This window comes from Chanodichthys erythropterus, chromosome 12 (genome assembly GCF_024489055.1).
Source record: "Chanodichthys erythropterus isolate Z2021 chromosome 12, ASM2448905v1, whole genome shotgun sequence".
Lineage (NCBI taxonomy): Eukaryota > Metazoa > Chordata > Actinopteri > Cypriniformes > Xenocyprididae > Chanodichthys > Chanodichthys erythropterus.
The window spans coordinates 23,961,018-23,986,037 of record NC_090232.1 but is presented as its reverse complement, the minus strand read 5'-3'; the positions used below and the strand labels follow the sequence as shown (position 1 = coordinate 23,986,037).

At 37.0% G+C, this 25,020-nt stretch overlaps 2 protein-coding genes across 4 annotated transcripts; both read right to left on the bottom strand.

The window, feature by feature from the left end:
• Nucleotides 1-12,849: 12,849 nt before the first annotated feature.
• Nucleotides 12,850-19,057, bottom strand: LOC137032756 (uncharacterized). 3 transcript variants are annotated; one of them, XM_067404696.1, is made up of 17 exons: nucleotides 18,923-19,057; nucleotides 18,740-18,830; nucleotides 18,455-18,598; nucleotides 18,028-18,227; nucleotides 17,766-17,883; nucleotides 17,595-17,687; nucleotides 17,405-17,516; nucleotides 17,131-17,217; nucleotides 16,869-17,051; nucleotides 16,627-16,779; nucleotides 16,216-16,411; nucleotides 15,583-16,056; nucleotides 15,362-15,459; nucleotides 14,894-15,056; nucleotides 14,608-14,743; nucleotides 13,980-14,238; nucleotides 12,850-13,895 (listed from the first exon to the last, which is right to left on the bottom strand). In XM_067404696.1, exons 6-12 carry the CDS (start codon nucleotides 17,661-17,663, stop codon nucleotides 16,029-16,031), a joined length of 828 nt encoding a protein of 275 aa, XP_067260797.1. In that variant the 5' UTR covers nucleotides 17,664-17,687; nucleotides 17,766-17,883; nucleotides 18,028-18,227; nucleotides 18,455-18,598; nucleotides 18,740-18,830; nucleotides 18,923-19,057; the 3' UTR covers nucleotides 12,850-13,895; nucleotides 13,980-14,238; nucleotides 14,608-14,743; nucleotides 14,894-15,056; nucleotides 15,362-15,459; nucleotides 15,583-16,028. The 3 variants fall into 3 exon arrangements, with proteins under 3 accessions (XP_067260797.1, XP_067260798.1, XP_067260799.1); XM_067404697.1 differs by having other exon boundaries at nucleotides 14,624-14,743; XM_067404698.1 differs by having other exon boundaries at nucleotides 14,894-15,052.
• On the bottom strand, nucleotides 17,817-24,251 carry LOC137032327 (uncharacterized). Its single transcript, XM_067404080.1, has 12 exons — nucleotides 24,167-24,251; nucleotides 21,574-21,719; nucleotides 21,383-21,461; nucleotides 20,924-21,007; nucleotides 20,169-20,367; nucleotides 19,836-20,005; nucleotides 19,654-19,755; nucleotides 19,182-19,414; nucleotides 18,923-19,101; nucleotides 18,740-18,830; nucleotides 18,501-18,598; nucleotides 17,817-17,883 (listed from the first exon to the last, which is right to left on the bottom strand). The coding sequence occupies exons 1-12, from the start codon at nucleotides 24,249-24,251 to the stop codon at nucleotides 17,817-17,819; spliced, it is 1,533 nt and encodes a 510-aa protein (XP_067260181.1).
• Nucleotides 24,252-25,020: the final 769 nt, after the last annotated feature.

The following is a 25,020-nucleotide window of genomic DNA, read 5'->3' as shown; positions in this document are numbered from 1 at the left end:
AAATGAAACTGCATCTACTCTTTTGTTATGCACAAAAAGGTTAAAGTAATCTTTTATCAATGGATATGTTTAATTTATAAAGTTGTCTGTTTCTGGTCCGAATAGTGCTCCTTGCAACAGATAGGCTAGATGGCATGGTGATTTTTTATTATTATTTTGTTTTAATTGTGTTTATGAAATCAGGATTACAATGTACGCGACACAAAAGTTTGATGTGTAATACTGTAGGCAAATGCTGAAGCATTCTATGGTGGATGATCATATAATATATTCAAAGTTAAACAATCCCAAACTAGTACAGTGTGTTTACTATTGACATGTTAATATGAGTTATGTTACTGAAAAGGGAAATTACATACCAGTGCATGTGATCCACTTCTCTTTATCGCCTTAAACAAAACTTGAAACTTGTCCAAGGCTTCCACTTTCTCAGTTAGGTCGGTGTCAATAAATTCATTAAAATCAGCGTTAAATTTTAAAATTCGGTGGTACTCTGTAGCACAGGGGAGGAGACATTTGGAAGCCTCAATTATTTCTGCTGCACTCTTGAGATGCTGCAATGTTTTGCATATCTCCTTTTCATCAAGTAGTACAGCCACTAGTGTTTTTGGAGTGTCCTCCATTTGAAGCTGCAAAAGGGCAAACAAAAACACCAATTTGTTATATATAATGTTACATATACTGATTAAGCATAGTATTCACCTTCATAATGTAAAAGAGTAGTTAACAATCAGTGTCAGAATGAACAATATCTATTTATTTACGAAAACATCAAGCTAGCATAATAAACTTCCAAGATAAACCTAAAGCAATCTTTTGATCTCCGAAAACCAGTCGTCCATTTTCAGTGAAGAGTCTTCCTAAATGTGGTACTTCATACTACTTTTACTATTGCCAAAATATAAAATAAATATTAAAAGTAGTGTGCTAGTACGCGGTCCCGAATTCTAAATCTGTTTGTCTCGTATTACAACAATGCACTCTCGATTTTTTTTTTCATCTTTTTAGAGAAGTGCCAATACCGCGAGATCCTGAGCACCCCCGTGATCGGCGCTTCTCTTAAAAGGATGTTGAAAACAACACAACCTGTGTTGAGGACAACACACTTTGTGTTACTTTTAACTCAACAATGTGTTATTCCTGCTAATTTTCTACACACCAATGTGTTATTATAACACAATCGTGTGTCAATTACGTACACGAAATGACACAAACTGTGTTAAAATAGTCAAATTGACACGTCCTTTTTGAGAGGGAGACGTACTCGAATGTCGAAGTCAGATTTTTTACCGTTAAGTTACCTTGATAAATCATGTTATTATTTAAGAGTATTTAATAAACATCAACACATTCTGTTGTTTAATGAAAGAGAGGCGACAGATAGCAATGAAAGTGGTAACGTTACCACTTTCTCAAACTCGTTACGAGCAGTAGCGTTTTATCAGACATCATGCCATTTGCAACAAATCAAACAAAGAAAAACATAACTCGTTAAAAATTTGTTCTCTCCAGAAAGTGAGGGACAAACTTACCAAAGTGTATGAGGAGAAACAAAAATAATTTGTGAAGCTCTAACGTTAACTTTCAGACGCGGTTGCTGCCTTGTTCAACTGCCTCTCGCGTCAACGGAAAATACCCGTAACGTTACACAGTAGAGGTCGCTAACTAAATGCACATTTTGACCGTCTGAAAAATAACAATAATAAAATACATTTGACAATTTATATTTGACAGTTTCTAGTAAAAAATAAATCGAAATACCTGGCGTGTGCATCCAAGTCATCCATCGATGGAAAAAGAGGCGCGAACTTGCTTCTTGAGGCGTGGAGTGACGTTGCAGCAATGTGATTGGATGATAGTTAACACATATTGTGTTGGACACACTGTGTTGTTTTGCTCTCTCTCTTTCTTTTTCTTTTTACACATGATCAACTTAAAATTACACAAAATGTGTTAAAATAGCCATAACACAAAAAATGTGTTATTAATTAACACATCCTTTTTGAGAGTGTGTGAAGTGTGTGCAAGTGAGTGGCAGAGAGGATGATGGGAGATGTAGTCCGGGAACTGACAGGAACAGACGGTGATCATGACAGGGACGTCCTTAAAGACGTCCTCCGGACGTTCACGGGGACGTTCACAGGACGTTCAGCGGCCATTCGGGACGTTTAGGGGACTTTCGATTAAGTCCTCTTATTGTTTTTTATTTTACTTCTAGGTTAACAAAAGAACACAAACACGTTGTAAGGAGAAAAATACATTTATTTATTTATAATAAATGAGCAGTTTCATAATTGTTGTGCTCTTTCCGTGTGTGTGTGTCATGCAGTTGTGCACAACCCAGTCTCACGGCAGTTCGTGATATGGTCACGTAATTTAATCTATTTATTCGTGGCAGGGGCACGTTTATTTAGTTATTTTCGTAATTACAGCACGTTTTTTAAACGAATGCATTTCAATTGGATGCATCTTTCGTGCAATAGCACGATTCTTTCTGCCAGTCGGGCTGCAGCAGAGAAGCTGTTTAATCAACATTTATTCACGAAATCTTATCACGGTTTATATATGTGCAGTGCTGCTGCTAGCCATTTTGGTGCCATAACCATAATTCTTTTAAGATTTTAAAAATAAAGCCAGTCCTTTATATACCTCCTACTGTCAAAGTAAAATTTCGTCAGGTGCTGCGCAAATTGCGCAGTCCAACGGACCACTGGGCTTAATGGGTTATCGAGTTGTTGGGGGGCACCATCTTTAGAGCAATTAAATACTCTTGTTATGCCTGTTTTGTTATACCTGAAAGGTGCCTAATAATATATGCTGAAATAATATCGGCATTATAATTACTATGATCACTGATTTTTTTATTAGGCTATTTTTGGTGTCCTACGCACAGCGCGTGATGCGCGTGGTGGGAGTGGCGGCGGTGTATATTAATTAGCTATATAATGATATTTTTAAGACTATAACGCGACATCTATCAACATTTATTTCGATGTTATCATTGTATTCATTCATTTCTTTATTTTAAAAATATTATTTCGGTCTTTTAGAGTCTAAAGTTTTAAAAAATTTAAAAGCCCAAAGATCTGTAGGTATCTCTGCTAAACATGCGTTTGTGATTAATCTGTGTTTTTGTCACCAGCAATACAGTAAGTTACGTTGCTCAGTTTTATTACAGTAAGTTAAGCTCCGAAATATATTTTTATTAAAGCTCCAGGGAGTTTATTCTGACACCCTGTTGAAATAATAAAAATAATTTTAATTCATTTAATCATTAAATCTAATTTTTCGCAAGTTTTTTTTTTTTTTTTTTTTTACAATATCCGGATGACGGAGCTCTCCCCAATTACTTCCTCTCTGAAGTCGTTGATTAAGGTAGGCTAAAATTATTGGCAATCTCATGAACAAGTAGCCTATATAATTCGATGAAATATGTATGCAAAAGTTTAGTCAAGTATGCAACGTTATGTTGCTGGGGTATTGTCATGCCTTATGCCCTATTTTAACTTTTTGTGACATTGCTTTGGTGTTTCCATTTGTCTGATATAAAACCCTTTAAAGTGCTAACTGCATGTCCTAGCATGTCACATGTTAGTGTAGCCTACTAAACATTTTCTTAACTCTTCCTTTTCGCTTCTTGTGTAATTTAATAATGTGATCACAAACAAAGTTCAAAACTCAGAAGAATGACTGGTTAAGACAATTTGACCATTTAAATTAAGAAAGCACATAGCATCCCTTGAATAGTGTGATTTTAAATCATATAGTGTGATATTAATTCAGAATGTTTCTATGGTTAGCCTATATTATACATAAATAACTTTCTCTTTTTCTTTCTTTTTTTCTCAGACAACATGGTTTCTAATAAGAAGAAATGCCCCAACTGCCCCCAGGTCATGCCCTGTGCCACTAAGATTTGTAAGGCCTGTGGGGCAGAGCAGCCCAAGAAGGCTCGTTTGATGAAGAGGCTGCAAGCCCTTGATATGAAGAAGGGGGAGTGGTTTGGCAATCTTAAAAAAAACCACAATGAGGCAGCCATGCGGGATGAAGCCATCATTTTGGTGTGTACAATTAAAGGGTTAGTTCACCCAAAAATGAAAATTCTGTCATTTATTACTCACCCTCATGTCGTTCCACACCCGTAAGACCTTCGTTGATCTTCAGAACACAAATTAAGATATTTTAGTTGAAATCCGATGGCTCAGTGAGGCCTTCATAGCCAGCAGTTACATTTCCTCTCTCAAGATCCATTAATGTACTAAAAACATATTTAAATCAGTTCATGTGAGTACAGTGGTTCAATATTAATATTATAAAGCCACGAGAATATTTTAGGTGCGGCAAAAAAAACAAAATAACGACTTTTATAGTGATGGCCGATTTCAAAACACTGCTTCAGGAAGCATCAGAGCGTTATGAATCTGTGTGTCGAATCTGCAGTTCAGAGCACCAAAGTCACGTGATTTCAGCCATTTGGCGGGTTTGAACCGCGATCCAATTCATGATTTGACACACTGATTCATAACACTCCGAAGCTTCCTGAAGCAGTGTTTTGAAATCGGCCATCACTATATAAGTCGTTATTTAGTTTTTTTGCCGCACCAAAAATATTCTCGTCACTTTATAATATTAATATTGAGCTACTGTACTCACATGAACTGATTTAAATATGTTTTTAGTACATTAATGGATCTTGAGAGAGGAAATGTCATTGCTCCCTATGGAGGCCTCACTGAGCCATCGGATTTCAACTAAAAAATTTTAAATTGTGTTCCAAAGATTAATGAAGGTCTTACTGGTGTGGAACGACATGAGGGTGAGTAATAAATGACAGAATTTTCATTTTTGGGTGAACTAACCCTTTAACACTACCTTTTTTAATATTGTCGCCACATTTACCAGTCCTGATTGAGTGACATTTTTGACAGAAGATCATAATATATTTTTCAAATGCTTTTATTTTTATTTTTGAAAAGAGTGATTTAAACCAGATTTCTGAAATATAGAGTTTACCGACCTCTAAACAGTTTAAACACCAAATGCATCTTGAAGGTTCTCTTTCACACAGTTAAAGCCTAGTGCAGGCGTGTTAAACTCAAACACACAGTGGTCCAAAATTAAAAACTATTTCCAAGTTGCGGGCCAGCTAAATCTTTATTGAAAAATTGACTTAAATTGAGCTTGTGATTCCCCCTTTCAGTAGTATGTGATGAATTTAATGTAGTCATGGCATTCATGTAATATTAATAAGGAATTTAGGTACTAATGATAAAAGTGGAGTTTAACTTTAAACACAGATTCTTCAGAATAGAATAGAATAGAATAGAATAGAATAGAATAGAATAGAATAGAATAGAATAGAAGGATTTTTATTGTTATTATACACATGTACAACGAGATTGAAGCAACTCCTTTTCCAGTGTCAACATGTACGTAAAAGAAATGTAACAACAAGGAACAGTTCTGAAAAGCTATATACATTAAAATAGAAAGATAAATATGGTTTGTATATTGTGTGATTTTGATTGTATCAAAAGTATTAAGTATTAAAATGATAAGTATTTGATATCAGTGTTATCAAAAGTATTAAATGTTAAATATTGCACAGTAGGTGGGTAGAAGAAAGTCTGGGGATCGGCGGGTAAGTGTGGAGTCAGTGCCTGTGTGAGTTCAGATTGGTTATGGCTTTTGGGAACAGGCTAGCAGATTTAACCATTAAGGTCACTGACTGTTAACCTGAAAGGCATATTAATGAACTAAGTACCCTTTGCTAAAAATCACTCTCCAGAACATTCTCATTCACAGTTCCATGCTGGTGGAATGATCTCCCCACTGTCATCTGGAATCCAGAATCCCTGACAACATTCAAAAAACAAAATTCATTTATTTTGTGAGCACTTCACCTTAAAAAAAAACATACAGTATGAATATAGGTTTCAATATACACTTTTGAGGATGACTCAGTAATTTTGCTTTTGCTGGTCATAAGTGCATTCAAATTCTGTCAATCTCTTCAGAGGAACATAGTATAATATGACATGTAATAATGGGCAGTTTTTTTGTCAATGTTTGGTCTTAAAACAAATTTCAAGTCTTGCCTCAAACTGAATTTACACTCAAGTTTTTTGATAACATACTTTTTTTATCCTTTACAATTAAATGTCTTTGCAGCTTGAGAAGCTACATGCAATGGGCTACAAGCCACTCCTCCTTCTTCAGAAGGAAGGCAATGGCAAGAAGCCTAAAATAATTTCCCTCACCCCAAGATGTGAGTTGGACCCACTGGCTACACAACACCTCAGCAAAATGACAGCATTTTATGAGTTGGTTTGTGCAGGTGAGATTTACAGTTTACAACTGATTGTCAGTCCTTCCCTATTTTTTCAGCACTTATCAAATATTTATAGTTTATACAACAAATGACTACTTATTACATTTCAACGTTGTGGAATGTTGGTTAAATGGACGAGCAGGGCACCTCAGGGGAGGCGGGGCCAGAAGGCCTCATGGAGGATGCGGGGCTGGAAGGCCCCGCTGTGGAGATGGCAGGCCTTGTGGCGAAGGCGGGGCTAGAAAGCGCCGGTGTAGAGGCTGAAGGCCTCGTGGAGGAGGCGGGGCTGGAAGGCACCACTGTGGAGATGGCAGGCCTTGTGGCGAAGGCGGGGCTAGAAAGCGCCGGTGTAGAGGCTGAAGGCCTCGTGGAGGAAGCGGGGCTGGAAGGCACCACTGTGGAGATGGCAGGCCTTGTGGCGAAGGTGGGGCTGGAAAGCGCCGGTCTACAGGCTGAAGGCCTTGTGGAGGAGGCGGAGCTGGAGGGCCCCGCTGTGGAGATGGCAGGCCTTTTGGAGAAGGTGGGGCTGAAAAGCCCTGATGTGGAGGCAGGTGAAATACAGCGATCTAAAAAAGGTAACTCTTACAGCTAACTTTTAAAGCTCTTAAAGCAACATTCCACTGTGTTTTGGACCGTGTCATGCAACATCCCAGTTCGGCATATCCCCCTATTAGCCTAATTCTGTTGAAGTCGGAGGGGCTGACTAGCATGTAAGCTAAAGGCTAATTGTCTCCAACTGAAATCATTAGCTTAGCTTGGCCCAAGTACTCCTGTGATTTGGCCAAGCTAAGCTAATGATGTCAGTTGTTACAATGAAGGTTATTGCACACATAGGAAAGAGTATGGTATGTACTGTATCCAACAACTTTTTCAGCAATTTTGCCTGGCAACTTCTCAACCGATTGATTTAGTTCTGATCAGGTGTTCATGATCATTTTTGTGGTATGATATAGGTTACATATGAGGGTTTGTGTGCGTATTGTTCTGTGTGTGTGTGTGTGTGTGTGTGTATGTGTGTGTGAGAGTGAGCAAGTGAATGTGTGCCTGTTTTAATGAACATGTATAAAAGATGTAACTAGATGTAACTTGATTGTTTGCCACTCCATACTTAGTTTGACATCTGACTTCTTCAAAACCACAGGGTCAACAGGGAAGAGAAAGCAGAAGTCAGGCATGTTTTGCATTTGTAATTTTTTTTTTATGATATTGATATTTGTAATAATTGCTATGATGAGCAAGACCGTTTTTGAATTGTTTGCCTTTTTTGACTGGATATATGTCTGTTTTTTCTATCCCACAGAGGCAGAAATGGATAAAAGCAAAAAAAAACAAAAAAGTAAGTTTAAATGACTTAATACATTTGCATTCAGACTTGATATTTGATCACTTTGATGTGAATGCTTGACCTGGATATGTTAATGATGTTGCTGTGTTCCTAATCTGAGTTTTGATGCCTTCAGATTGCTCCTACCACACAGGCCTAGGTGTTTATCCAATTAGGAGTGCTCTGAAAGAAAGAGTGAGAAAGGTAAGACATGCATAACAGAACACCATACTACTCTTTATTTGTTCTATTTACATCAAACTAGTCACGATGTTAAGTTAAAATACCTGTCAATCACAGAAGTAAAGCTGGGAAATAGTCAAATAATGTATATATTGTATACAATATATACTACAGCCTCTTGACTAAAATACTTTAAATATCATGGTAAAACATGAAACAGGAAACATGGCGGCTGTTACCAAAGCCTGATGCAAAAAATATGTAAGCATGTATTGTTGTTCCTGTCATAGGGCCAAACAGAATTGCTGATTGACTGGGAGCCTTGTGCAGCGTGGTATGTGTTCTACTATATGACAAATACAGAAATAAGATTGCTCTGACTCTCTATTTCACTCTCACACACGTTTTGAAGTCAATCGCTTTTACCTAGACTTTTGAAGAATGTGCAAACGTGTTTGAAGTTAACATTCCCAATAGAATAATTGAAATATCACATGTAACGTAATTGCCTCCCTTCTGTTTTCAGTGGGAAACAGTGGACTCCTACTTGGGAGCCCAAGGAGTCATTTGTTTAAGTTAATTAATGTTGTAATATATGATGTTTTATTTTTTTTTATTGTACATTGCTCATTCAATAAAGTTTTTTTATAGTAATTTTGTGATATTTCTATACAAAGTAAAGTGTTGTTTATGGTAGACGGTAGATGTTCAACATTTCCTGCCGTTTCAGAACCTGCCTAACTCCATACAGAAACATGTTCTTCTTTTGATATGTGGTTTATCCAAGAGGTTAGTAAATAATTCAACCGAGCAAAATGCGTGCACAAATGGAAACAGGACTCTGTACATGCTGTAAGTCAGATGCAATTTACTGTAAATTAAAAAAAAAATGTGAATGACTGTAGTAATTTAATGAGTAAGGGATAATGTGCAGAACGTCAGTCATTATATTTAAAATAACTCCCTACAAGGCGACCAGGTCTTGCTTCATCCTGAAGGGACTTATTTCCCAATAATGACCAGCATTTTGGCCATAAATCTATGTTTTACCAATTTGATTTTTAGGCTCTCCTGTTATATTGTGGTGGTGAGACTGTAGAAGGACCCAAAAAGAAGACCCTAATGTGTGTGGAGTGGACACTCTTCCTCTGACTGAATGTTCATGTATTGATAATCCATAGCATAAGTAACAATAAAAATTATTTCCTTCTAACAATGACTCAAAGCGTAATTGGGTGATAACAATCTCATGATTCTAAATTATAAGGTTCTGTAGTTTCATGCAGCCTATTCATTGTTCTTTAGCCAAGCTGTACAGGGTGTTGCCTAGGTCTTAACCCTTGTTTGAACATTTCTGCAGTTATATTTTGCACAGCATTTGGTGTTTCTTAAACTCTGTTTTACATACCACAAGGAGTTAGAAGTAATAATAATTCTTACAATTTCCAAGTCAAAACAATTCATATGATATTGTAAGTCTTGTACTTACATGTACTTGATACTTGTAAGTCTATTTTATTCTTTATTAACCTTTACAAAGTGGCGCTGTCTCTTCTCATTTAAACAGTATAATAGTTACATCCTCAATAACTATAATGATAACTATTTTAGCTTCCACACCAACAGACGAAAAAGTTCTGTTTATTATTATATACACTGTAGTTATGTTGTCTCACTTAGAATGCTCAAGCTCCTTAAAGTCTTGTAGATTCTGATTGGCTGACAATATTTTTATTGTTCATCTTGTGATTTTAATTCAATTCTCTTTCTTCCTGTCTTGCAGGATTTCTCACAGATTCCTTCTTCATCAGCTTGTGAATGAAGAGCCAACCCTTCCATATCTCTCTCCCTCTCATGTGGCACATCTGCTCTCAGCCCTTCTGCACTCTTACTTCCAACTTCCACTCTTAAATACAAGCATGTCTACTTGTATTAATTTCTCCTACAGTGAACACATCTCTACTGTCAGCCGTCCTGTCACTGCCACCATCCCTCCCACTGTATTCCACATGCCAACACAGAGGAAGACGGTAAATAATAAAAATGGTAATGTAAAAACAATCACATTTTTCTTTTTCTTTTTTAAATATTATTTCCTTAATTATGTCAACTTAATGTTATAGAATTGCATATTACGTGTATGTGTGTGTATATATAACATATATGTATATATATATATATATATATATATATATATATATATATATATATATATATATATATATATATATATATATATATATATGTTTATTGTTCCGTTTGTACTATTCATCTGGTATGCTAATCAATGAAAATTATAAATCACATTCATAAATACCACAAAATGCTTAACAAAATGCTTGAGCCACTTAATTGTAGTGCTATTCGTAACCTTTGAAACCTTCAAGGTAATTGGAATGTTAAAAATGCATTTTCTTGCTGAAAACAGTTGACTTTATAATCATTGTTATTAACCATTTTAATTTGCATTGCATTTAAATGCAATAAAAGTGAACAATGATTACAGGAGATATAGTTTTAAATTAATAATGTAAAATATTGTTCTTAATAATTTTTTGCCTGTTTGTTCTTTAAAGGGAAGAAAAGAATATCTTTCTGACGGGAGCCTTGCAACTTCTGGTTTGTAAAAATATTATTTGCAGTCTTATAACATTTTCCATAAACATTCTCTTTTTTCTTTTTTTTTAAATATTAGCCAATGTTTTAAAGTGGGTTGGATTGCATATTTCTGAGTAACATAATACTTAATCAATCAGTCTTTTTTTTTTTTTTTTTTAAAGTTCACTATAATTGACAACCTCTATGCAGATGCATTTTTATAATGTGTTGTTGTTGTTTTCTTTTCTTCATAGTGTCACAGACTGGAGAAGTACCTGGGTGACAGAGGATGCAGTTCTGGGCACTTATGTTTGTTTTTAAACAGTTTGACATATCAATAAAATTGGGAAATTACATTCAATTGCATTCATTATGTCTTTTGGTAAAGCTAAGAATGTCAAGGTGGTAGGGACCATTTCCAGGAAACAAATGATTAAATGTATAGCCTGTCTTTAATACACTATAAATAAACCATGAATGTTACAGAAGCACTTAATTTCAATAGTAGCTGCATTTATCTTTAGTTAAGAAATACTGCAATGCTTAAATAATTACCAGAGGGGAATTTTTGAAACATTTTGAATCATTTTAATATTTCTGCCATACAGTATACAACTGCAATATTATTTTTTTAATAATACTTTTTTTTTTTTTTTTTTAGCTTAAATGTTATGGATTAAATATTAGTGTATGCCATGCATAAAATGGAAACCATTAGGCCCTTGCTTGGGGAAAAAAAAAAATTCACTGTAATCAACAAATCTATTGCTGCATCAGGTTAACCCCACGATTTAATCTGTCATTTTAGTTTCATATTTAATAGGGGCAAATAAATGTGTAACTTGAACCTGGAAGATCCTGTCAGGAATGACCATATATGGATAAGTAAGTGTGACGCTTCTATTCAAGTGGGTTGTCATTGGCTCTGACCTTCTCTTGGCATCCGCAGGATTCGTTGTGGTTGGACAATCTTTTAACCCATATTAAAAAACGTTTAATGTTGCAAAGTTCTTTTTGCTGTTATTATTACGTTAGTAATGCATTCAGTTAACAAAGCGGTGTTGCTGTGTTGTGAGAAATTACCTCTTTACCGATATCCTAACCCTAACCCTAGTATATGTCCACTGAACTACAAATAACAGCGCCATGTTTTTGGCGTTCAATCGATAGAATGACAGGGGCTTATGGGTAATGTAGTTTAAAACGTTCAATAATGAAATGGGAAAAAATACTTTCTTTAATTAACAAAGGGATGTCTAATCGTGTTCATTGTGCGAACCTCTATGACATAATTGAAAGGGAGACTGAAATATGGTACTTTATTATGAGCACTTTTTAAAACACTTTTATACCTCCTTTTCGTATATATTTGAAAGCTGTGTCCAACATTATTTAGTAAACATAGCACAAGTAGTTGTCACACCAATTTTCTCTGTGATACTGTAATCAGACTTTGATTTACAGCCATCTGAAATGTGCATTTTCTTGCTCTTCCAAGGGACTCTACTGGGCCCCTGAGGGTGGAAGGGCAGTAAAACATACACAGGTGTATTCTCATCATGGACAACAAAGTGTGTTGAGTCACATTATACATTATATTGTCTTTTCAACAATTTGCCATTATGCAGGTTGTTGCAAGTTCATCCAGTCATAGTTAACAGAACAAGACCCCAAAATTGGAATGGGCTTCTCCATTTCTTTTTTTAATTGGATCAAGAACAATAATACAGTGTTGACAGTAAACAAAGACACCAATACATATTGTGACACTACATTGTACTGTTGCACAAGGCCACGTGCCATTCAGTAAGACAAGGTATGTGTAAAACGTTCATGCATGTATGTAGGTCAAATTCATGTGTGCAAAGAATCCTAATATAAAATAAGCCATTTGTAAATCGGTCTTAAAATATTCTCATCTTTGTTCTCCTCAAGTGCTGGACATGAAAATGTGCATGCTCATCTTGCTTATAGTATGATCCATGTTGATCTTTCACTGGTAGGTTGCCCGAAGTGCCTGTAGCAATATAGCCCATGCAGTCTCTTGTAATACACCTTTCAGTCTTGCCTTCATGTATCTGAAATTTAACATATTTACTGTATTTGACACAGCATCTATGCCACTAAGCATGTGCAATGGTAACATTCTAGCAAACTGTTGTCCCATATGTCATTATGACTATATGTTCATGTCTCAATTATGTATTTTTATATTAAATCGAACCAAACACCATCCTTAATACAGAATATTCACCATATTTTATTATCTAACACCATATGCTGTATTTGCCAGTAAAGCATTGTATGAGTACAGCTAAAGTGGCACATAAAGACAAATGATAATGAAGAGAAATAAAAATGAGTTATGTTAGATCATATTAATCAGTTCACAACACTGACGAAGCCACACAAATGCATGCATGCTGAAATGTCTTGAGCATCACAGAATCACACCTTATTAGATCTCTCCTGGTTTTCTTCCTTTTGCTTACTTATCCATGTCCCTACATAATCTTTTTCTTCCATGTCTCTAACAATTTACAAATTGTTATCCAGCACTGTACAGTACAAATGAACAAAAGACATGACCAATTCAAATCACTTTGTCAACATGACATGAAAGCAAGTGTGCAGGTGATGAAATTCTTTAGTGCAAACTCTGCAGCATGAAAGTATGGAATATATACACAACAAAAAGTATTAACAATATACACATACATAAGAGACCGGTAGAGAACAATACATGGTACTATATTATACTATACACAGAGTACGAAATGAAAACAATAATAAACAAAATAATCATGTTATACATTTACCTTTGCAGTGCAGTACAGTATGAATTAGTGCAAACAGAATGTCAGGGTGAGTCCAGTCAGTGTAACTGATAAAGTGCAGTGCATATGAGGTTGGTGTGGTGGGGTGTGCTGCTGTGTGGTGTTACTGGTACGAGTTCAGTACAATCGATTGCCTGTGGAAAGAACTTGTCTCGCAGTCTGCTGGTGCGGGTTCAGGGAGAATGTCTGCCTGATGGTCACTGTGAGAGCAGTCCACGGCTCGGGTGGCTGGAGTCTCTGATGATCCATGCTTTCCTCACACACCACCTGGTGTAGATGCCCTGGAGGGAGGGAAGCTCACCTCCAACAATGTTCTGTGCAGGTCGTAACACTCTCTGCAGAGCTCTGCAGTTGAGGGCAGTGCTGTTCCTACACCAGGCAGGGATGCTGCCAGTCAGGATGTTCTCCACAGTGCATGTGTTAAATGATTTGAGGGTTTTGGGGCTTACACTGAACTTCCTCATCTGTCTGAGGAAAAAAACACACTGATGAGCCTTCTTCAGCACTGCATCAGTGTGGATGGGCCATGTGTGGTCCCTGGCGATGTGAATTTGAAGCAGCTCAAATAGTTCATCAGCACCTCTGATGCGTGTAGCTTTTTCCTCAACCAGGAGAAAAAGTCCTAGCACAAGAAAACATGTATTTAGGAGGTGGCAAATCAATATACAGTATATAATATTACTTATAATTGTCACACTGGACGTACCATTGGTTATCTCTCAGTTCACACGGTTGTGATGTTTACTTTTATGGGCCATAGCATCTGAGTTGTCACAGTAGAGCTGTTTGGAAAAAGGAGTCTTCACAGCAGATAACTGATGGTTTCAGGCTGCAGTGCTGCACTTGGGGGCCACAGAATACTCCCGTCAACAAAGACTCCATCATCTCTGGACTCTGGACTCACTTCTGTAAGGTCTGACCTCAACATTGAGTATTTTTAGTGCCGACTGCCAGCTTCTCTACCTCTACAAGAAGAAAATGAGAACATAATACAAGCAGTCAAAACAAATCAGTAATGTGTTGAAAACACTTTATTACAAATACAACATGCCAATTTCTTAATCAACTGACTTCATCCTCCTTCAAACAATCAGACAAAACAATTAGTCAACAATAGTAACTCCAGAAAAATAGTTTTGGTGAAAACAGGTGTCAGATTCTGTAAATTCTGTAATTTCCTGCCCAAATTCCAAAAATGATCGCACAGCTGATTTGCTCATTCTAGGAGCGATAAAAAGATGTGAAAATGATGACTGCCAACTCGAATAGTCCTTCGAAAGATCAATATCAAATGCTGTAATGCATTTAACTGCATTGCTTGAATACAGACATACCAATGGAAATGTGCACCTTTTTCATTTGTTTTTTCTGTTCAGGCACAAGATGGCCATGTTCATTCCTCATCAACAGGACTGGTATGCCTGGCTTGCTGTGACTGAATTTCTTTGCGTTTTAAGTCTTCCATTTCAGCTGTAAAACAAGAAAATGTCTATTGACCCCACATTTAAATATTATTGTTGTTATACATTAAGACAAGTTATAATTAAGTTAATTCACTAAAAGATTCAGGTCATAGGATTTGATGAATAAATATAGATTAGAATTTTCTACAAATCTTACCTGAGGGGGGCTGATCATGGCAAGCACTTGCTGAGCCTCACTAGTAGCCGTTTCAGTTTCAGCAGCTTCGAGCTCAAGTTCACTAGGAACTCTAGCAGTCTCCTGAGTTCATCTGTTTACATCAGATTGAGTCTGACAAAGACATCATGCAAACTCTTTCTACCTTAAAACAGAGAAAAAAAGAAAGTAAGTGAGTGAGGGAGTAAAGGTGAAGAGAAATAGGCAGAGAAAGGAAGTATTTTGTGTGTAAGATTAATGGAATGAGAGGAAGGCGTTTCTGTGTACGAGTTTTGTACAAGTACGTTTGTATCATATGAATTTGCTGACTTGGTAAATTGTAAGAATTATTACTACTTCTAGCTGATAGGGCCTTGTGGTGTGTAAAACAGAGTTTAAGAAACACCAAATGCTGTGCGAAATATAACTGCAGAAATGTTCAGACAAGGGTTAAGACCAACACAGACATACCAATGGAAATGTTTTCCTTTGCAGCTTTTTTTGTCTTCTCCGTAAAGGCACAAGATGGCCAAATCCATCCATCTCCTTCCTTTGGTCTTCATTTTCAGCTGAAACAAAGAGAAATACATACATGTTCAGACAGTGTGTTAAAAATGATCTGTGACCGAAATATCTGAGAGGAAGGACGTTAAGGAAATTAGTTAGCAACACATGAAATTACTGTTCAATACCTGTGAAGTGTTGAACCTTTTAAGGACTTGTTCAGCCTCCCTGGCAGCTTCATCAAGATCAGCATTGGAGATTTAGATTTCTAGAAGGCACTATAGAGTCAGTGAATGTGTAAGGTGTGATTTTACTTAGCTCATATATAAACCTTACAAGTCCAGAAAGGTGGAACAACAGTGTAACCCTGACCAGGCTCCTTTTTGCCCAGGCAACATGAAATGGGAGACCACACGTGGATAAAGATACAAAAAAAATAGTGATTTATTACAGTAAATATACGAGATGAAAAATAAGAAATAAGCAATAATCAGTATAAATGATATGGTATGAAATGAAAGTGTGGCGTAATCAGTCATATGGTAAAAAGGCAAACAAAAAGCAAAACAATGTGATACAGGAGAGAAGGAACCTGGAATGGCAGCCATGAAGTCCTTTTACACTGCCCAAGCGATTACAGACACCTGCCCGGTAGCTCCTCCCTGAGAGACACAGACACAAACAGACCAAGGAGTAGACATTAAACATGTCCCTATTCAAACTCTGGAAAACAAATGTAGTATTAATGTTATCTTTACTCAATTTGACAGATTACATAAATTAAGGGTATTAAAAAATAACACTTTTCACATATTCATTACCTGCACTCCTCCTCTTCATTTTCACTGGTGTCTGGACTGCTGAAATCACTTTCATTCTCCTGTTTATCTTCCAGTTCTATAGCAGAGCCCTGAGGGCCTAAAACAGCCTTGTATTGAAGGAGCACCTCTTTCAACGTATCTGAAACTTCAGACAGTCGTCTTCTGCAGAGACAGGAAAGGCCCTTGTTTCGCTTGTCTGTAAGTGAAAAGTGAAAAACAAATCCAAATTACCATGACATACCCACTTGCTTTGTAATATTTGTTATAACTCACCAAAATTAGATGGTCAGTGTAAGTTTTTTTAACTGCTTTCTAGTAAGATACGTCTCTTGTTAGGTAAAGTTAAAGTATGGTGTCCTTATCACCATCACTTCCTTGTTTGATTGGTATGGTTACAAAGATGAAACTTGCCTTCCTCTGATGTTTTTCTTTTAAGAGTTGCCTGCAACTTCTGCAACCATGAGCAGTGCTGGGCCATCTCCTGAACAAGTATTGTCCTTTCCTCCTCCAGTCTCATTTTCAGCATGGCTTTGTTAAAAATTTTTAACTTTTCTTCGATTTGTGCTACAACAGAGATAAAGAAAATGTATAAATTACAATTTTGACTTGAGTCTTTATAAAATAAATCAGAGGCCTCAGGAAACTCAGCTTACTGCTGCCATGAACCTCCCACGGCCATGTTGGGGATGGGTTGTCTCCTGATAGCGACTGCTCTACTTCATTAACATCAATTGGCATGTCAGGCTCATGGCTGTTATAGGTCTCTATGTCTTTCAATAGCAGTCTCTTGCTCTCAGCAATTTTCCTCCGCAGGCGGTGACGGAACTTGCCACTATCTGTAAAGACATCAAGCAGAAGGTAAAAATAGTGACCAAAAATACAGTGAGCAATTATCTATAGACCATGTAATTATACCATTTTGGCGGTATAGAGCCTGCTTCCGCTGCCTCACGTTAAGGTAACGTCCCTCAATGGACTGCTCTAGGGAAGTACCTGTTGTGTCTGGAAACACAGCACAAAAACACAATAGTGTAAAGAAGGACGAGTTGGGAGGGGGTGGGTGCAAAAAAGGCTTACAGAGATAGTGGCATGCAGTATAGCAAGCAGTAGCCAGCTTAAATATCATGATCTAAATGATCGCCGCCAATGAGGAAGCACAAAGTGAAACATGTTATTGGTTCAAACTTACCACCAGCTGCCCATTCCCTCACATCAGACACCCACACTGCTTCATTGGTGCATGCCAAGCTTTCTTTAAGTTCCACTAGACTTGCAGTCTCCTCCTGAAGCCTTTGGCAAGTCTAATGCGACAGTTAAACAATACAGTTACACAAAGCTACACAATAACCACAAATTGAAACCATTTACAGAGAACACACCTTCACATATCTTGCAGACAATGCTCGATGTAGTGTTGTGTTTTTTTTTGTAGTTCCAGGCCATCGCATGGATTGTAAGCATATCCACACGTGCTGTTGAGAGTAAATGTTGAGTGAATGTCAAGCAATAAGCAATAAAAAATTACATTAGAAGAGAAATACTACAATCACCTCCTTTTGACATGTACTTAGTCGTTAAGGCACAGCGGGAGAGGTAGCTGTTCACCTGTTCAACTTCCTCTCCTGCAGTTGACCCTGCTCCTTCTTGGTTTTTGCCACTCCATGTAATCTTGAAGTAAAAAGACATGTAAGGAATAATGTAATGTCTGCCGGTCATTATCGGATAATAAGACAAGGCGAACAGGACCCTGATGCGCAGCATAGGGACTTATTTTCCGATGATACAGTTAAACATAATAAACACTGAACATACCTCACACTTAGTGGAATGTGCTGTAGCATGCATGACACTTAGGAAAGGCCTGATTGACGTTAGCCCCTGGAGATCAGGAAGGATGTTTGCTGATTTGTGTAAATATGGCCAGTATTTACACATTACATCCATAGCGATAAACCTTGGCTTTGAACTCATCAACTCCTTGTGCAGATACATGGGGTAGGCAAAGATTTCACCTAGGGATATACAAATTGTATTAGAAATGCAAATATCCTATTATTGTACATTCTAAAGAGAGCATCATAATGGGAAACTCAACCAAGCAGTGGTATAAGCTGAACTAATAGTGATAATTGAGATGCTTCTCCATATGATTATGGTATTTAGCTTTTGTCCAAAGCGACATACAAATAACAACAATACAAAGGTACATTTAACAGCAAACAATTTATTATTATCTCACCTCTAAACATATTAAGAGCTTTAAGGAGGAAACCATGCCGACACACCGAACCTCCATGCCCTCTTCGTCCAACTTGAAGGTCCTCCTAGAAGTCTCCTTCGCTGCTGTCCATGAGGAGCTCCCACATCTGCCTTGTCCAGGTAGCTGTGATGTGAATGAAACACACTATAAACATACTGTATATACACCTTGTATTTTGAAGTTGAGGGCAGTTTTTCACCAATGCAAAGAAAATCTGGGCTGTAAAAGCATAGTAATTTAATTAACAAATAATTTGAAACCTGCCTGTTTCACAGCTTTATGCAAGACATCAACAAATGCAGACACAGATGTGTCTTCTGCAATAAATGCCCCTTCAAAAAACGAAGAGTCGGAGCTGAGGAAGAAACGAAACAGAACATTTATCCATGCTGAATACTGAATACAAAAAAATCCAGATCAATCTATACTGGAAGAAAAAAATATCACCTTCCGTTTCGGAGAAACCGGTATAGCTTCCTGTTGCCATCCACAGAGATTGCCAGCATGTCTGGGGTGCAAGCGGGGCAGGTGAAAGGTGCACCACAGGACAAGTTATCTTCCTCAAAAGCACAATAAGAAAACTCCAGGAAGCTGCGCTGCAGCATGTCCCCGCAAACTGGTCCTGACTGAAAGATGCATTATATTAAATGTTACTTTGGAGATGTCTACATATGGTAAACAATTCTATAATATGGTGAACACTTACCCGCCCACCACACCTTGTACGATGCTCCAGCAGCTTTGCAAAAGCTTGTCTGGACAGTGCCGGCGCGATGACTTTCAGTTCTCGAACATTGCTGAAAAGATTGAGGGAATACAAAGTAGAAGAGCTGGTGGAAGCTGGCCAGTATCCACTGTTTACGAGGTCCATGAACTCTGGAGCCCACTGCTGCTGGCAGGTTTGGCATGCAAACAATGGCTGGTGCATGTCATAACGCCCTTGGGTTATAAGAAAACAAACCTGAGCTTTTAGAAACAATCAGCTGGCACACTTTAAGACACTTGGGCTACATCTTGAGTAGAATCACACCAACATAGTTCAAATAAGTATATTTTTGTTGGTTTATCATAATGACAAGATATATTCTGTAATTTTTTAGTACTGTTATTTTACTGTTATTGCAAAGCAAAGCAAAGCCAAAAAAAGGGAAAAGATTAGTCTTCTATTCAGAGTTTACCATTGATGGAAATTAAAATGACCGCTTTGCCAGGTGACACAGTTATGCTGGGGACTTCACAGGGACATTTTTGAGTCACTCTCACCGCTGGCAAAATACAAGCTAGCAAAGGAAAGATAAACACAAAATTAGCCTACTAGATTTATTAGACAAGAGTACAAAAGAGTTTTGCAATTACCTACCTTGGTCGTGTGAGCTGTATCCTCCCTCCCCTCTCACAAAATATGTGGATGGGGGAATAGCTTTAAAAAAGCCCTCAATGACTGACTCCCTATCGTGGAGTGGCCATCTCCTGTGATTCTTGATATCGCAGGTTTCACAGAACCACTGATCTGGTAGACACTCTCTGCATCTAGGAACAAAATCAATGAACCAATTTAGTCATTTAAATCAACTCTTTGAAACAGCCCTGATTCCACCATAAACATGCAGTTTATCAGAAATATGAAGACATCAATTAGTGATGGCACTCTTAAAGCCTACAAAGTATGAAAAGAACATTAATGAGATCTCACCTAACAACCGCAGGCTTGCTGCAATGGCTACAATATGGTTGGCCAACATCCTGAGTTTGGATGAGGCATTTAAGGTGGAATGGCCTTGCCTCCTTCCATTTTTGTGAGGCTTGCTGCTGCCTGAAAGTCCATGATGATGATGCCCTCTGGATTTCAGGGGAGTCAGACATCATAGCAGAGAGGCTCTCCATGTTTTTTTCTGCAAAGACAAATATTAATTTAATTAATTTAATTGACAAAGGACCATTTCTATGCAAATCTATGATTTCATAATAATGGGTAAATATCTTTCCAATGCTTTCAGTAACATAAATTTCAGAACTTTTCCAAATCAACTTACCCACAGTCTAGGGCAAAATTCAGCATTCTTTGACACATGGATCAGGTAAATTGTATCAACGTTAAAAAATTTAGACGAAATTGAAACTAATAAAAAAAAGAGGTTCAATAATAGGACTCATTGTGGACACGATTCGTGGCTTTGCTGATTTATAAGCAGCTGATGTGGGTACAACTGACCCTTCACTAAGCCATGCCCGAAAACCGCCACAGGCCAATCGTGGCTTAGCAGCCCCTAACTAGGCACGGAAGGTCTGGCGAGCTTTCGAGTTTTTACATTTTTTGCCAGGATTTTACATGAATGGCAATCTAGTCTCCAATGATACAGGCGTTCCAGGATTTGTGTGAACCCTGCTTTCAGATCTCCTTCAGAAAATTACCTAATAATAATTCAAATGTATTTGACCATATTTTACCAAATTCCACTTGAGGATCAAGACTGCAGGAAGCTGCAGGAAGCTCTTCAGTGAGCAGGTAGTTCCCGATCTGGTTGTGTGTAACTACAACAGCACACAGAGGAATAAGACCAAGTTATACCACCAATGCATACTTTTTTGGTTGAATCTACATTTCTATACATTTCAAATACGGGGGAAATTACATTTACAAAAAAATAAATAAATAAATAACAAGAGAACTTGGAAAAATGGTACAATTAACCTGTGGATGCAATACAATACAGTTATCAAATCAAATACTGCATAAACATATTTCAAATGGTTCAACTTCATTATAATGAGCTCATTACCTGGATACAAGTACATGTTACTTAAGTCTACCAGCAACACAACTTGATTTCTTGACAACAAAGTGTAACCAATTACTATTAATATTATTACCGGTACCTGAGGCTTTGGGCCGCCATCCACGCCTACCCCTTGGCTTGCCAAGTCCTAAACACACCCTTTTTGGCATTGGCGGAGGGGCAACTTGCCTCTGCTCCTCAGATTCTTTCTGGGGGTTGAAGTGAAAATCATGATTAGGCTGTTAATTTATTTTTAACAAAAAAAAAAATAAAAAATTTAACAGTTGCATCCAAAAATTCAACACCTAAAAAAACACCTACCCTGGCTTCAGTCAGAACATGTTCTAAGCTCATTTCAAGAGCCATCCGTCTCCCCTCCATGTAACTGCCATCTTGACAGTCGGTGACCCGTGTAGTGGTCATCACAGAAACGGAGAGAGGGGCAGACAGAAAAAGAAGGACAGACACTGAGATGGACAGAGGGGCAGACAGAGATAAGAGACACAGACAGAAATGAGAGACAGACTGAAAGACAAACAGTGTCCAGATAGGTCGGCGCTTAAAAGGGCCTTTGGTTGTGGTGATCTACTGGTGATCTAGCAGGTAGGTTGGTAGAATCTAAAAAACAAAAACAACACTTGCTTAGGGGAAGGGAGTTAATGGGACAGAGACAATGAATTTACTTAACAATGGAGGAAAATATACATTTTTGTGACTGGTGCAGCTAAATATAACTTTTTTTTGAGCACTGAAGATCTCAAAAGCTAAAATGGACGCAGTTCTGTTCACTCGGAGTCTGGAGGACAAATATCAATCCACTGAAAGAAGTCCGGATAATTAAACAGAAGTTTACGTTGCAGGATTACAACCGTGAAAAACTGAACGGACTATTTTCTATAGCGGAAGCAAAATCGTATTTAAATCAATAAACTAAACTCCTTTTTAAAAACAATATTTTGTGTCAAATGATTGATTTATTATAAGTAGTCATGTAATAGGATCATGTAGAGAGATGCGGTTGTTATAGTGAATACAACCCAGAGAGGATGATATCAGACAAATGGAAACACCAAAGCAATGTCACAAAAACTTAATTAGGGCATAAGGCAGTCATGACAATACCCCAGCAACATACTTGACTAATACACTTTTGCATACATATTTCATCGAATTATATAGGCTACTTGTTCATGAGGTTGCCAATAATTTTAGCCTACCTTAATCAACGACTTCAGAGAGGAAGTAATTGAGGAGAGCTCCGTCATCCGGATATTGTAAAAAAAAAAAAAAAAAAAAAAAAAAACTTGCGAAAAAATAGATTTAATGATTAAATGAATTAAAATTATTTTTATTATTTCAACAGGGCATCAGAATAAACTCCCTGGAGCTTTAATAAAAATATATTTCGGAGCTTAACTTACTGTAATAAAACTGAGCAACGTAACTTACTGTATTGCTGGTGAGTCGTGACAAAAACACAGATTAATCACAAACGCATGTTTAGCAGAGATACCTACAGATCTTTGGGCTTTTAAATTTTTTAAAACTTTAGACTCTAAAAGACCGAAATAATATTTTTAAAATAAAGAAATGAATGAATACAATGATAACATAGAAATAAATGTTGATAGATGTCGCGTTATAGTCTTAAAAATATCAACAGCAAAGCAACCCAGCTTCGAAATAATAACCGAAAAAGACCGAAATAATAATACATAATTAATATACAGCGCCGCCACTCCCAGCACGCGCATCACGCGCTGTGCGTAGGACACCAAAAATAGCCTAATAAAAAATCAGTGATCATAGTAATTATAATGCCGATATTATTTCAGTATATATTATTAGGCACCTTTCAGGTATAACAAAACAGGCATAACAAGAGTATTTAATTGCTCTAAAGATGGTGCCCCCAAACAACTCGATAACCCATGAAGCCCAGTGGTCCGTTGGACTGCGCAATTTGCGCAGCACTTGACGAAATTTTACTTTGACAGTAGGAGGTATATAAAGGACTGGCTTTATTTTTAAAATCATAAAAGAATTATGGTTATGGCACCAAAATGGCTAGCAGCAGCATTGCACATATATAAACCGTGATAAGATTTCGTGAATAAATGTTGATTAAACAGCTTCTCTGCTGCAGCCCGACTGGCAGAAAGAATCGTGCTATTGCACGAAAGATGCATCCAATTGAAATGCATTCGTTTAAAAAACGTGCTGTAATTACGAAAATAACTAAATAAACGTGCCCCTGCCACGAATAAATAGATTAAATTACGTGACCATATCACGAACTGCCGTGAGACTGGGTTGTTGTGCACGCGCGTCTCTCGTCAGCTGTGGTAGTCCGATGGCAGTTTTTTCGATGGCTTAACCTAAAACAACAAAATGAATATATTCAATAATGTTTCAGGTATCGTTTATCTATTAAGAAACATTTGTTACTGACAATTTGGATCGTGAGACCAAGATTAGCGTACATTTGAAGATAGGCCGTAACGGTCAGCCGCGACGGACAACAACTTCAGCAAACGTTTGTAAATGTAATCATATAATTTAAACTTTACAAGATAAACAGTGGTTATGGTAGCTAATGTCTGCTAAACTAAAATTTAAAATACCTTTTCGACCGTCGAAAGAGAAAACTCAAGGCCTCATCTGAGAAAATCACCGGCAGGACCGTTAACTGTCGACGCAGCCGAGCGTTGCCATGGCTACATGCGCGTAACCTAAAGAATGACGTCACTCGATCGTCACTTGCTTGTATCTCACAGTGTGGCTATATTACACTTTTTGCCACATGCTATACCTTTCTTATGTGTAAAAATTAAAGTAATTTTTTTTTTTTAAATAACTTTTCTTTAATAAAACCATGTTTTACAGGTATTTATGGGTATAGGAATTGTCTTACCTGTGTTATTTTCCAATTTCTTTGCCAGCAAAGTGCTTTTCCATTCTTCATCTTTTCTTTGTCTGCATTCATCAGTTGAAGTCATTAACATTATTTTATGTCCCATTCTTATATTATCCCACATCTTATATTCAGTAGCCTACTATTGGGGGGCATCATGATTTTAATGTTTAAAATGATAACTGCTGAAAGCACACATGATCTGATGACATCTTTAATTAGTTAGTAGTAGGTTGAAGTTACTGCTTCATTTTACAATGAATGGGTCAATCTACAGAAAAGTCAACTTTTCTGTCCCTTTACAGAAATATTACACTTGAAAACACTTTTTTTATATTGAAAACATTTTTAAAAATATTTTAATATGAAACAATATTTGAACAATTAAACCTTCTTGCGCATCAATCTGGCAGTATTTGTTTTTTAATTATAAAAATTCCAAACAGCACAGAAGTGCTCGTCCCCACAGTCATGTGGGAAAGTTATTTATTTTGAGCTCAGAAACAGGGTTTAAATACAATAATATGCATAACTGTCAAATATATTATGTAAATGACATAAAAAAACAAAAACAAATGCTGAATAAATATTATAAAATATATATATATAAAAAACCTGGTGTTGTGTCACTGGTGTTACCTTTAACAAAAATCTCTTATTTTGAAATAAACATCACACTGTTGACATCAATTGACTACCTTCTTCCTATTTCCTGAAGATCCATGAAGAAAGACACATGGAAAGTCCACTATTCCTTTTCAGTTATCAGAAATTTTAATTAGAAAATCATAATTTCATATGAAGCTTTTAGTTGAAGTCACTGGTGTGACCTACTTTATTATTAGTGAATTTTA